The sequence below is a fragment of the Bubalus kerabau genome, chromosome 4 (assembly GCF_029407905.1).
Source record: "Bubalus kerabau isolate K-KA32 ecotype Philippines breed swamp buffalo chromosome 4, PCC_UOA_SB_1v2, whole genome shotgun sequence".
NCBI classification, from domain to species: domain Eukaryota; kingdom Metazoa; phylum Chordata; class Mammalia; order Artiodactyla; family Bovidae; genus Bubalus; species Bubalus kerabau.
This window is the reverse complement of record NC_073627.1, coordinates 132,488,440-132,501,762: the sequence shown is the minus strand read 5'-3', so window position 1 is coordinate 132,501,762 and position 13,323 is coordinate 132,488,440. Positions and strand designations below refer to the sequence as shown.

At 37.6% G+C, this 13,323-nt stretch overlaps 1 protein-coding gene across 2 annotated transcripts in view; it reads right to left on the bottom strand.

The window, feature by feature from the left end:
* Positions 1 to 13,323, bottom strand: part of LOC129650319 (contactin-associated protein-like 3) — a 171,594-nt gene that overhangs the window by 33,597 nt on the left and 124,674 nt on the right. For both annotated transcript variants that reach the window (XM_055578662.1, XM_055578663.1), the window contains exons 13-14: positions 10,379 to 10,506; positions 94 to 264 (exon numbers count right to left, since the gene is read on the bottom strand). In XM_055578662.1, the coding sequence (XP_055434637.1) occupies positions 94 to 264; positions 10,379 to 10,506 (299 nt within the window). The remainder of the gene's footprint in view (positions 1 to 93; positions 265 to 10,378; positions 10,507 to 13,323) is intronic.

The following is a 13,323-nucleotide window of genomic DNA, read 5'->3' as shown; positions in this document are numbered from 1 at the left end:
GAAGCATGTCAGTGTATTAGGAGTTAGGTTACCACCAAGGTTATTGTTAATTACTGAGTACCCCAGTGGCTTTGTGCAGGGTGGACAACTCACCTCGCAGCTCTAGCCTGATGAAGTCTGTGATTCCCAGGTTCTCTAAAAACACCCCTGAAGAGGCTGTGGTCTTAAAAAAGAAAGACACGTCAGCACTAAGCTCTCCTCGGAACGTGGGGAAATGAAGGTATGAAGTCTCAGTATTGAAGGAAGCTGAATTCCAAAATGAATCTGTTTACAAAAAGAAAAAAAAAAAGACAATGACAATAGCAGTAAAATACAACAAATAACAATTGCCTTTTATATTTCTAGAATTTTTACCATTTGATGCATTATTTATCCATTCAAAGCATTATTTATCCATACAAGCCTTCTTATGGGAGTTCTTCTGAACATGTGGCCATGAGATGAATGTCTAAATAGTGATTCTTTTGAGGATTAAGAATATGGACACGGCTGCAAGTGAGTGGATGGATAATCACTTTGATAAAGGCCTGGGTTTTTTTTTGTTGTTGTTGTTCTCTTTTTTTAACTAAATTATTATAGAGTAAAATTGACTTTTTAGGGTTTTACAGTTATATAAAGTTTACAGACTTTTACAGTTATATGAATTTTAACACATGCATGGATTTGTGTAACCATCATCAAAATCAGAATAAAGAACAGTCCATCACCCCCAAAAAACTCTCTCTTGCTATTTCTTTATAGTCACACCCTCTGCCCACCCTTCAGCCTGGCAGTCATGAACTAGTCTCTGTATTACAGTTTTACCTTTCCCAAATAACATATAAATGGAGTCAAGCAGTATGCAATAACATAAAGCCTTTGAGATTCATTTGAGATGTTGCATGTCAACACCTAGTCTTTTTTTACTGCTCTGTAGTTATTCTATCACATGAATGTGCCATAGTTTATTTATCCATATTTAAGAACACTAAAGTTGTTTCCAAATTTGGTCAATTACAAATAGAACTACTCTAAAAATTTGCATGGCATAGTGGTAAAGAATCTGCATGCCAATGCAGGAGACATAGGTTTGATTCCTGGGTCAGGAAGATCCCTTGGAGTAGGAAACGGCAGCCCACTCCAGTATTCTTGCCTGGAAAGTTCCATGGACAGAAGAGCCTGGTGTTGGGCTATATAGTCCACGGAGTTGCAAAGAGGCAGACATGACTGGGCAACTGAGCACAACCACAAGAACAAACATTTGTGAAAAGTTTTTGTGTGAGCATATGTTTTTATTTCTCTAGGGTAAATTCCCAGAAGCATGATTCCTGGGTCATATGGTAAGTATATGTTTATAAGTTACTGCCAAACAGTTTTCCAGAGTGATCATACCATTTTTAATTCCCATGATCAGTGTGTAACAGATACAGTTGTTTTATATCTTTACCAGCATTTTACATTGTTAGTATACATATTTTTTTTATCTTAGCAATTCAAATTGATGTAAAGTAGCATTTCATTGTGGTTTTAATTTCCCTTCCCTAGTAGATAATGATGTTGGGCATCTCATGTACTTATTTGCCATTTTATGTCCTCTTTGGTGAAGAGTGTGTTCAGCTTGGGGGGAACTGACATCTTTCTTATGTTGAGTCTTCCAATCCACGAGCAGAGTATATCTCTTCCTTTATTCAGATTTTTTGATTCTTAAGTATTTAGTCATTTATTTGGTTTACAGATTTTATACATGTTTTTCTTAAACATACACTTGAGCATTATATGTTCTTTGGAGATACTGAAAATGATATTCTCTTATAGATTTTGGTTTCCAGTTTACATTGCTAGCATATATAACTGATCTGTCTGTTGTTGACACTGCATCTTGAGATCTTGTTGAGCTCACTTATAAGACCTAATAAGGTTTTTTTTCTGTTTTGGGTAGTACATTCCTTGAGATTTTCTATGTAGACAATCATATATGTAGGCTTCCCTGGTGGCTCAGTGGCAAAGAATCTGCTTGTAATGCAGAATATGTGGGTTCAATCACTGAGATGGGAAGATCCCCTAGAGAAGGAAATGGCAACCCATTCCAGTATGCTTGCCTGGAACATCCCATGCTGCTGCTGCTGCTGCTAAGTCACTTCAGTCATGTCCGACTCTGTGCGACCCCATAGACAGCAGCCCACCAGGCTCCCCCATCCCTGGGATTCTCCAGGCAAGAACACTGGAGTGGGTTGCCATTTCCTTCTCCAATGCATGAAAGTAAAAAGTGAAAGTGAAATCGCTCACTTGTGTCCAACTTTTAGCGACCCCCATGGACTGCAGCCCACCAGGCTTCTCCGTCCATGGGATTTTCCAGGCAAGAGTACTGGAGTGGGGTGCCATTGCCTTCTCTGGGAACATCCCATAGACAGAGGAAACTGGCAGGCTACAGTTCATGGAATCATAGAAGAGTTGGATACAACTTAGTGACTAAACAACCAACAAACCAACCAAGTGTACATATGCAAATAGAGTTTTCTTTCTTGCTTTCCAGTCTTTAAGCACTTATTTTCTTTCTTACATTATTGCCCTGGCTAAGACAATGATAAATATTGTTGAATAAAAGTGGTGAGATTGGATAGCCTAATCTTGTTCGCATCCTGAGGGGAAAAGCATTCAGTTTTTTACCAGTAATTATGATACTTTTGTAATAGATGCTGTCTTATTAGGCTGAAGAATTTTCTTTTACACCTAGTTTGCTAAGAACTTCATTGTAAATGCTATTATGATATAAATCATAATTTTTAATCTGTTATTTTAGTAATTTAAATTACAATGTTCTTATTAATTGATACAGAAAAAGCATCTGGCATGATTTTTCTTCCTTTAACCATGTTAACATGGTAGATTACATTAATCAACTTCCAAATACTGAATCAGCCTTGCATCCTGGATAAACTGCAGTTGGTGATGGTGCATTTAAAAATATATATATCCCTGGGTTATTTGTTAATGTTTTGTCAATATTTTTTGCATCTGTGTTAGTAATAACGTTGTTAGTTGTTATACTTTTTTTTTACTGTCTTTGTCTAGTTTCAATATCAGAACAATATTCTGCTTTAAATGTTGGAAAGAATTTCCTCTTCTACTTTCTGAAAGAGATTTTATAGATATGATATTATTTCTTGGGTAGAATTCATCAGTGAATCAAGTTTGGTCTGGATTTTTTTGAAAGTTTTTAATTACAAATTCAATTCCATTAATACTATTAGGTCTATTCCAGTTGTCTCATATTTCATTGTGGTTTTGGTTGTTAATGGTTTTCAAAGAACTGGTCCACTTCATCTGTATAATAGATTTAATACTTGTACAATTGTTTGTAGTGTACTCTTTTATACTCTTGATGTCAGTGGTGTCTGCAGTGTTTTCCCAACACTCAATTTCCATATTGGTAACGTTTATCATTTCTTGGATAGTTTTGTTAGAGGCTTAACTATTTTATTAGTATTTTTAAAGAGTATAAGAAGAATCACTTTTAATTTTTATAGATCAGTGTATATTCTTTTAATTTAATTGATTTCTATTCTTGTCTTTCTATTCTTTCTGCTTGTTTTAGGTTTAAGGCTTATTTTTCTCCTCTTTCTAGTTTCTTTGGGTGAAAGCTTACATTATTGAACTGAGATCTTTTTTATTTCATAATATAAGTACTTATTGCTACAAACATCCTGCTGACCACTGCTATCACAAAATTTAATACTACAAATTTTGATAGTCTGTATTTTAATTTTCATTCACTTCAAAATATATTATCAGATCTATTGAGACCTTGCCCTTGACTTGGGTATTATTTAAGGATCTGAAGTTTAATTTCTAAGTGTTTGGAGATTTTCTTATTTTTTATTTATTTCTAATTTAATTTGATTGTACTAGTGAATGCATTTTGTATGATTTCAATTAGATCATGGCATCTGGTCCCATCACTTCATGGGAAATAGATGGGGAAACAGTGGAAACAGTGTCAGACTTTATTTCTTTGGGCTCCAAAATCACTGCAGATGGTGACTGCAGCCATGAAATTAAAAGACGCTTGCTCCTTGGAAGAAAAGTTATGACCAACCTAGATAGCATATTCAAAAGCAGAGACATTACTTTGCCAGCAAAGGTCCGTCTACTCAAGGCTATGGTTTTTCCAGTGGTCATATATGGATGAGAGAGTTGGACTATGAAGAAAGCTGAGCGGCAAAGAATTGATGCTTTTGAACTGTGGTGTTGGAGAAGACTCTTGAGAGTCCCTTGAACTGCAGGGAGATCCAACCAGTCCATTCTAAAGGAGATCAGCCCTGGGATTTCTTTGGAAGGAATGATGCTAAAGCTGAAACTCCAGTACTTTGGCCACCTCATGCGAAGAGTTGACTCATTGCAAAAGACCCTGATGCTGGGAGGGATTGGGGGCAGGAGGACAATGGGACAACAGAGGATGAGATGCCTGGATGGCATCAGTGACTTGATGGATGTGAGTTTGAGTGAACTCTGGAGGATGAGATGGCTGGATGGCATCAGCAACTCGATGGATGTGAGTTTGAGTGAACTCCGGGAGATGGTGATGGACAGGTAGGCCTGGCGTGCTGAGATTCATGGGGTCGCAAAGAGTCAGACACAACTGAGCGACTAAACTGAACTGAACTGAAGGTTTGTTTTATGACACAGAAGAATATGCTGTTTCTGGATTAAAGATTCATGTGCATTTGAAAAGAATGTGCATTCTACTGTTGGTAGGGTATTCTATAAATGTCAGTTGGATTCTGGTGTCATTCAGGCCTTCCATATCCTTGCTAATTTTCCCTCTATTAGTTCCATATATTAATGAGAAAGGAGTATTAGATTCTAATTATAATTATGCATGTCTCTATCTCTCCTTTCCATCCTGTCAAATTTTGCTTTATGTATTTGAAGCTCAGTTATTTGCACACATATTTAAGATTCTTAGGTCTTCTAGTTCTTTTTTTATATCTATTAATTTACTTTGCTTTCAAGTAAAAATTTTAATATAGAAACTCCAGTGTTTGTGTAGTATATCTATTTTCTTTTATTATGTCATTATATTTGAATTGAACTTCTTATAGACAGTATACAGTTGAGTCATAACAGTGTCTTTTATGAGTTTATTTAGACCACTTACATTAAATACAAATGTTGATATGTTAGTTCTTCATTTCATTATTTTTTCTTATTTGTCCTAATTTTCATTCTTTTGTTTCCCCCTTTCTGCCTTCTTTTGGATTATCTAAATACTTTTCAGTATTCTATTTGTATTTGCCTGTAGCAGATTCTTAATTGGTTCTTTTAGGGATTAAAATATATATACTTACTTTCTCAGTCTGCTTAAAATCTATATTTTAACCACTTTAAGTGATTTGTAAAAACCCTGGAAACAATTTTGACCCTTATCTACTCCTGTTGATGTTGTGCTACTTGTATTACATCTACATAAAATAAAATCCCTGTGAAATAGAGTTGTGCTTTCAGTCCTCAGATACATTTAAAATAACTCAATAGGAAAATAACTTATTAAATTACCCAGGTATTTACCATTTCTGATGCTGATTGTTTTATCCCTGAAGTTCCAAATTTCCTTCTGATACCATTTTCTTTCTAAGAACCTTCCTTTAGAAATTCCTTTAAAGGATTCTTTCTGGCGATGAATGCTTTTAGTTTTCTTTCATTCAGTTGCTCAGTCATGTCCAACTCTTTGTGATCCCATGAATCGCAGCATGCCAGGCCTCCCTGTCCATCACCAACTCCTGGAGTTCACTCAGACTCACATGCATCGAGTCAGTGATGCCATCCAGCCATCTCATCCTCTGTCGCCCCCTTCTCCTCCTGCCCCCAATCCCTCCCAGCATCAGGGTCTTTTCCAATGAGTCAACTCTTCGCATGAGGTGGCCAAAGGACTGGAGTTTCAGCTTTAGCATCATTCTTTCCAAAGAAATCCCAGGGATGATCTCCTTTAGAATGGACTGGTTGGATCTCCCTGCAGTTCAAGGGACTCTCAAGAGTCTTCTCCAACACCACAGTTCAAAAGCATCAATTCTTCGGCGCTCAGCTTTCTTCACAGTCCAACTCTCACATCCATACATGACCACTGGAAAAACCATAGCCTTGACTAGCCAGACCTTTGCTGGCAAAGTAATGTCTCTGCTTTTGAATATGCTATCTAGGTTGGTCATAACTTTCCTTCCAAGGAGTAAGCGTCTTTTAATTTCATGGCTGCAGTCACCACCTGCAGTGATTTTGGAGCCCCCAAAAATAAAGTCTGACACTGTTTCCACTGTTTCCCCATATATTTCCCATGAAGTAATGGGACCAAATGCCATGATCTTCGTTTTCTGAATGTTGAGCTTTCATTGGAGATACTTAAAACTTTTACCTTCATTCCTAAAGGACATTTTTGCTGAACACAGAATTCTCAACTGACAATACTTTCAAAATAGAAATATTTTTCCATTTCTTTCTGGCCCCCATATTTCTGATGAGAAACTTACTGTCATTTGAATTGGTGTTTTCCTATAGGCAACACATTATTATTCTCTCTGGCTACTTTCAAAAAATTCTTCTCATTGTCTTTAGTTTTCATTAGTTTGCTTTCAATATATATCTAGATGTGAATTTCTTTGAGTTTATCCTGTTTCAGATTCATTCAACTTCCCAGTTTCTCTTTTGCCAAACTTGGAAAGTTTTCAGCCATTATGTTTTCAAATATTTTTTCAGGACCAACACTTTTCCTCTCTTCTTCTGGAAATTCACTTACATGAATATTATATATATTTTTATTATTAACCCACAGATCCCTGAGACCCTATTCATTTTTTTCAGTCTTTTTTTCTTTTTCTTGCTTAGACTGGATAATTTCTATTTATCTATCTTCAAGGCCTTTGGCTGTTTCATCTCAAGTTTTCTGCTTAGCCCATCCAGTGCATCTTTTAGTTCCATTGCTATACTTCTCAGTTCTAAAGTTTCCTTTTAGCCCTCCTTTATATAGCCTATTTCTTTGTTGAAACATTCTCTTTTTCTATTTGTTTCAAAAGCATTTATTATTATTCCTTACAGTTTTTGTGTAATAGTTGTTTTAATGTCTTTATCAGTTAATTTTAACCTCTGCGTTATTGGTTATCTATTGATTACATTTTCTTATGCAAACTTCGATTTTTCCAGTTCTTTGTATGTTAAGTAATTTTGGATTATTTTCTAGATATTTACAATATTATGTTAACAAACTGGGAGCTTTGTTTAAATTCAAGGAGTAAGTTGATATTTTTATTTTTCAGCCCTGTTGGCCTGGTTATGATCTGCCCACACATTTCAACCTTCCCTCTGTGGTCCGTGGCTCCTATGGCAGTCCAGTTTTCAAAGTTTTTGCAGTACTTTTCAGATCTGCCTCACCTTTGCACCACATAGTAGCCAGTCTGAGTCCTGGGTGGTAGCTTCTTCGCTCATTCTCAATTTCTTGGCCCATAATTAGGACCAGTTTGAGGCATGTGTAGCTCGGGGGTAAACCCAGGACTTCATAAACAAGTTTTATCATCACTTTTGTGAACTCTTTCCTCTCTGTGCTCTTTCAATTCTTTCCAGTTCCCTGGGCTCTCTCTTCATGCACACAGCCAGAAAACTAGGGCTCTATTTAGCCTGTTTTATTGTGTTTTCCTATTTACTTCTGTTCCTGTACCTATATCCGTTGCCAAGTGATGGGTGAACAGAGAAAGAAAACAAAAGTAACGTGAGTCTGCCACTGTTTGGGAGTCAGGGCTGTCCTATCCAGAGTAGAAGATTCCTTTTTCAGAGCTCTGGCTCTTGCATGCTCTTGAGGCAGTTTCTGCCATTGTTGCCATGGGATTTCCTGGGAACTGGAACGTCAGAAAACAGAGATAAAGGGGAGAGGGATGAGATTCCTGTACTCACTGACTGAAGCCCCTTGTCCCCTCCTCCAATCAGGACTAGAGGACTTCTCCTGGAACTCTCTCCATTTGTGATCCCATGGCTAAGAGATATTGGAGGAAAGTACATGGTGAATTCTGCTTTCTGTTCCCTATTACTGTTTGCTTTTCAGAGTCTTGAGATAACTGCTTCATGAATTCTGTCTGTGCAGTATTTAAAGCCATGAGATGATGGGAAAAGACCACCAGTGGAGAATAGACAGGAAAGAAGGCAGAGAATAGAGCCTTGGGGAACCCCAAGATTATCCCACTGGTAAGATGAAGAAAGGTTAAGGAGAGAAGGGAAGAAAAACCAGAATTTTGTGGTATGCTGGCCACCAAGTAAAGAAAGTGACTAAAAGAAGAGAGAATCATGGGAGAATTCCAAAGTTGCTGACAGGTCAATTCAGATATTTATCAGAGAATAAGAACTGGACTTAGCAATGTCGAGTTCTCATTGGTGACCTCAGTTTCTGAGGAGTGATGAATGACAATATCTGTCTTATATTCAAGGAGACTAGAATTAGGGAAATTAAAGATGGAACTCTTATTTTATTTCAGTTATTTGGGGGTTGTAAAGGATATGAAAGAAATTAAGTTGCAGTTGGAGAGGTATGTGGAATTAAGAGCATCAAGGCTTCTAGTGTAAATATTCAGAACTACCAAAAGGCATTAATGCATAGATAGGAATCAGAGATCAAATTGTCAACATCTGCTGGATCATCGAAAAAGCAAGAGAGTTCCAGAAAAACATCTATTTCTGCTTTATTGACTATGTCAAAGCCTTTGACTGTGTGGATCACAATAAACTGTGGAAAATTCTAAAAGAGACGGGAATACCAGACCGCCTGACCTGCCTCTTGAGAAACCTATAAGCAGGTCAGGAAGCAACAGTTAGAACTGGACATGGAACAACAGACTGGTCCCAAATAGGAAAAGGAGTACGTCAAGGATGTATATTGTCACCCTGCTTATTTAACTTATATGCAAAGTACATCATGAGAAACACTGGGCTGGAAGAAGCACAAGGTGGAATCAAGATTGTCAGGAGAAATATCAATAACCTCAGGTATGCAGATGACACCACCCTTATGGCAGAGAGTGAAGAGGAACTAAAGCCTCATGATGAAAGTGAAAGAGGAGAGTGAAAAAGTGGGCTTAAAGCTCAACATTCAGAAAACGAAGATCATGGCATCTGGTCCCATCACTTCATGGCAAATAGATGGGGAAACAGTGGAAACAGTGGCAAACTTTACTTTTGGGGGCTCCAAAATCACTGTAGATGGTGATGGCAGCCATGAAATTAAAAGACGCTTACTCCTTGGAAGGAAAGTTATGACCAACCTAGATAGCATATTCAAAAGCAGAGACATTACTTTGCCAACAAAGGTCCATCTAGTCAAGGCTATGGTTTTTCCAGTGGTCATGTATGGATGTGAAAGTTGGACTGTGAAGAAAGCTGAGCACCAAAGAATTGATGCTTTTGAACTGTGGTGTTGGAGAAGACTCTTGAGAGTCCTTTGGACTGCAGGGAGATCCAACCAGTCCACCCTAAAGGAGATCAGTCCTGGGATTTCTTTGGAAAGACTGATGCTAAAGCTGAAACTCCAGTACTTTGGCCACCTCATGCAAAGAGTTGACTCATTGGAAAAGACCCTGATGCTGGGAAAGATTGAGGGCAGGAGGAGAAGGGGACGACAGAGGATGAGATGGTTGGATGGCATCACCATCTCAATGGACATGAATTTGGGTAAACTCTGGGAATTGGTGATGGACAGGGAGGCCTGGCGTGCTTTGGTCGCAAAGAGTCGGACATGACTGAGCAACTGGATTGAACTGATACTTGATGGATTCTGTCCTCTCATTTTCTCATTATTTTACTAATTTCAGGCATCTCAGCCTTCAGCAAAATGTCTTATACTTAGTAGATACATATTAGATGTTTGCTGAACAAGTTACATGATATTTCAAATAATTCCATGAGTGTTTCAGCAGAGTATGATGTAAAGGCTGTATGTGTGCCTGCGTACTACGTCACTTCAATCATGTCCAACTGTTTGCAACCCTATGGACTTTAGGCCACCAGGCCCCTCTGCCCACAGGATTAAAATTCGCCAGGCAAGAGTACTGGAGTGGGTTGTCATACCCTTTTCCAGGGTATCTTTCCAACCCAAGGATTGAACCCATGTCTCCTGCATTGGCAGGTGAGATTTTTACCGCTAGTGCCACATGGGAAGCCCTAAATGCTATATAAAAATGTATAATCCAGAGGTAGTATTTTTTTTCAAATATATTAGCAATATATACTTATTTTATAGGTTAATACATTCCTAATGAAGTACATATTATCAGTATAGACAGTGATTCTATGAACCCAGGCAGCTAGATTTCTCATAAAACACTGAAATACATTAGCAGTGATCAAGGCAGTTCCTCTTGCCACTACTTACTGTCCCCCGAGCAGAGCAGAGGACCCAGTGAATAAGCCGCTTCAGAATGTGGTTGCCCTGTGTCTCTCATCACAACCTGAGTAACCGGCAGGTGCTTCTTATGGGAAAGGACTACTGTGTTGCTGGTCCTAGAAAACAAACACAACCACCTTAATATCATTCTTAATAATGTACAGAAAAGTAAAAGCATTTTATTGCAGTTCAAGGGGTATTAAGCTGAATTTGTAAACATGTAACAGTAGGGAAATCAAACAGCTCATCTGAACACTTACAAACATACTAATGTACTGAATAAGGTCTTCTGAGGACCAGAGACCTTTGTTCATCTACAGGACCATAGAGAAGAAAGCAGGCAGGTCCAAAATTGTGGTCATAGGAACAGACATGAAACTACATTTCAAAGCAATTAAGACTCTTGAGAGTCCCTTGGACTGCAAGGAGATCCAACCAGTCCATTCTAAAGGAGATCAGCCCTGGGATTTCTTTGGAAAGAATGATGCTAAAGCTGAAACTCCAGTACTTTGGCCACTGCATGCGAAGAGTTGACTCATTGGAAAAGACTCTGATGCTGGGAGGGATTGGGGGCAGGAGGAGAAGGGGACGACAGAGGATGAGATGGCTGGATGGCATCAGCAACTCGATGGATGTGAGTTTGAGTGAACTCCGGGAGATGGTGATGGACAGGGAGGCCTGGCGTGCTGTGATTCATGGGGTCGCAAAGAGTCGGACACGACTGAGCGACTGAACCGAACTGAACTGAAGCAGCTTTTTGCTGTTTGCAATTCAGCCATTGTGTCATACTGGAATGCAAAATTTACAGAGGCAAGAGTAATCTGCCTTGATTAAAAAAAAAAAAAAAAGCAAAAGACAAAAAACCAAACCCATCTGACTGACAAGAAATAGGTTTTCAATTTTTGGGCCTTTTTTAATTACTGAAAGTTTCAGAAATTCCTACTGTGGTTATGAGGCATTTCCTTATGTGTTGAAGTCTTAAATTTAAAAACAAAATCAAAACAAAATACTGATTCAAAACCATGATGAAGATATGAGACAATGTATTCTTAAAATTAATAAATGGGCTAAGGCATGGGAAAGTGCTTTGCCAATGATTTTCACCATCCATTCATTCAACACTTATTACACATCCTCTATTAGTCACGCCCTGTGTGTGGGGGAAGTGAACAGAAAGCCCATTGTCAATGTCCCCCAGAAACCTAGTGGATGTTACAAATAATAGAAATAACAATAATACCATCATGTAAGTGACTATTTGGGGACATATTAAAATCTGTGGTTCAATACAATTTAATGACTGGAACAAAAGCCAGAGGACCTGGTTGGTAAGCTGTTTGTATTGCCAGTGTTCTCTCTGGACAAAGTAGAAAGGTTTCTGTAAGCTGTTCATATTTTTCATTGTATATTTCAATTACATATGTACTTTTAATTTATGGACAAATGGTTTGTCTATTGTTCTGTGTAGAACCTAGCAAGTTTTCATTTTTAACAATTACAAAATCACCAGTCACCCATATATATATATATAGTAACTGTTCCAAATTATATGTGTATTTATATAAGTTGAAGCATTATCAAAAATAGTCCAGGTCACCTCACAGCTTTGCTGCCAAAAAAAAAAAAAAAACCTTCTTAACTTAATAGTTAATCATTCCAGTGCTGTTAGGCATCAAAATATTCTTGTAAGTTGGAAAATTAAAAATTATTAAGATTTTTATTTTATTAAAAAATTTGAGCACAGGGACTGGCAGTGCATGTGGTAAGATATGAAAAATAGGAACTAAACACCCTAAAATTGAAGAAACAAACATTAAAAATCAAATTGCTTCAAAAAATCAGACTGAATTAAGCCACATGGTTTTATCTGGGGAAGCCCCTGCGACTGCTGCCGACAGAAGCACACAAGCTTCATCCTAAACACAAAATACCCGACTTTGTTGGGATCACAAGCTAGAAGGTGCCACTGAATCACAGGGCGATCAGTATGGAAAGCTATTTTGTTATAAACACAGGAATAGCACACCAAATTAATTCCTGGTATTAAATACCAGTAAGCATTACAAATAAATATTTTAATTCCTATGACTGCTATTTTGGCAGATATCTTAGAGAAAAAATGTAAGTGTATTAGTTCTTTATTGAGAAACTTTGAATTTTAAGGAAACTTTTAAAAGCTATGCTGTCTAATATAGGAAAAAGCTACACTGTAGTCCTGTTTTTAACACTGACAATGCATTCACAAACCTAAAAATATCTTTAAAAAATCATAATGCAAATAGTGTGTATTAAGGTAGATAATATCATAAAGTACCTTCCTGAATCTGAAAAACTGTTAAACAATTCTTACTTCAAAGTCCTTTATTAGTATAGATCATTCCCAATTGCGCATGCTTTCTGCAAAATATTGTAACCCATGGTCAACAGCTCGTGTTCACGCTCAGTCACACAGTGGTGCTTGACTCTGCGATGCTATGGTCACCAGACTCATTTAAAACTGCCTAATTTATGATTATATCTCACTTTTCTTGCTTTTCAATTTTCTCCAAAATTTGTAAAGATTGCGTTTCTAGGCACAAAAATTTCTCACAACAGTTTTAAACATTCAGTAAGAGAATTCCCAAATTCGCTTTTTTCAGAGTCTAATGCTTTAGAAATTCTTACTGTTCGCTGTTTGTCATTAGATATTTTTGAGGTATAACAGAGCTGTAAGAACTTTGAGTTGTTGAGAAAGTTGCAGGAGGAGAAATACTGTGTCAACTTTAAGTGTTATAATCATCGGGGAGAAAGAGGGACTGGTGACAGTACAGTTTTCATCATCCAGAATTACGTACTTTGAAAGTTCCAAGCTCTTTATCAGGTTTTGCTGTTCTACTGGCTCACCCCTTTGGCAAAGTCATGCTGTATTAATTACTGAGGCATCATTAAGACTT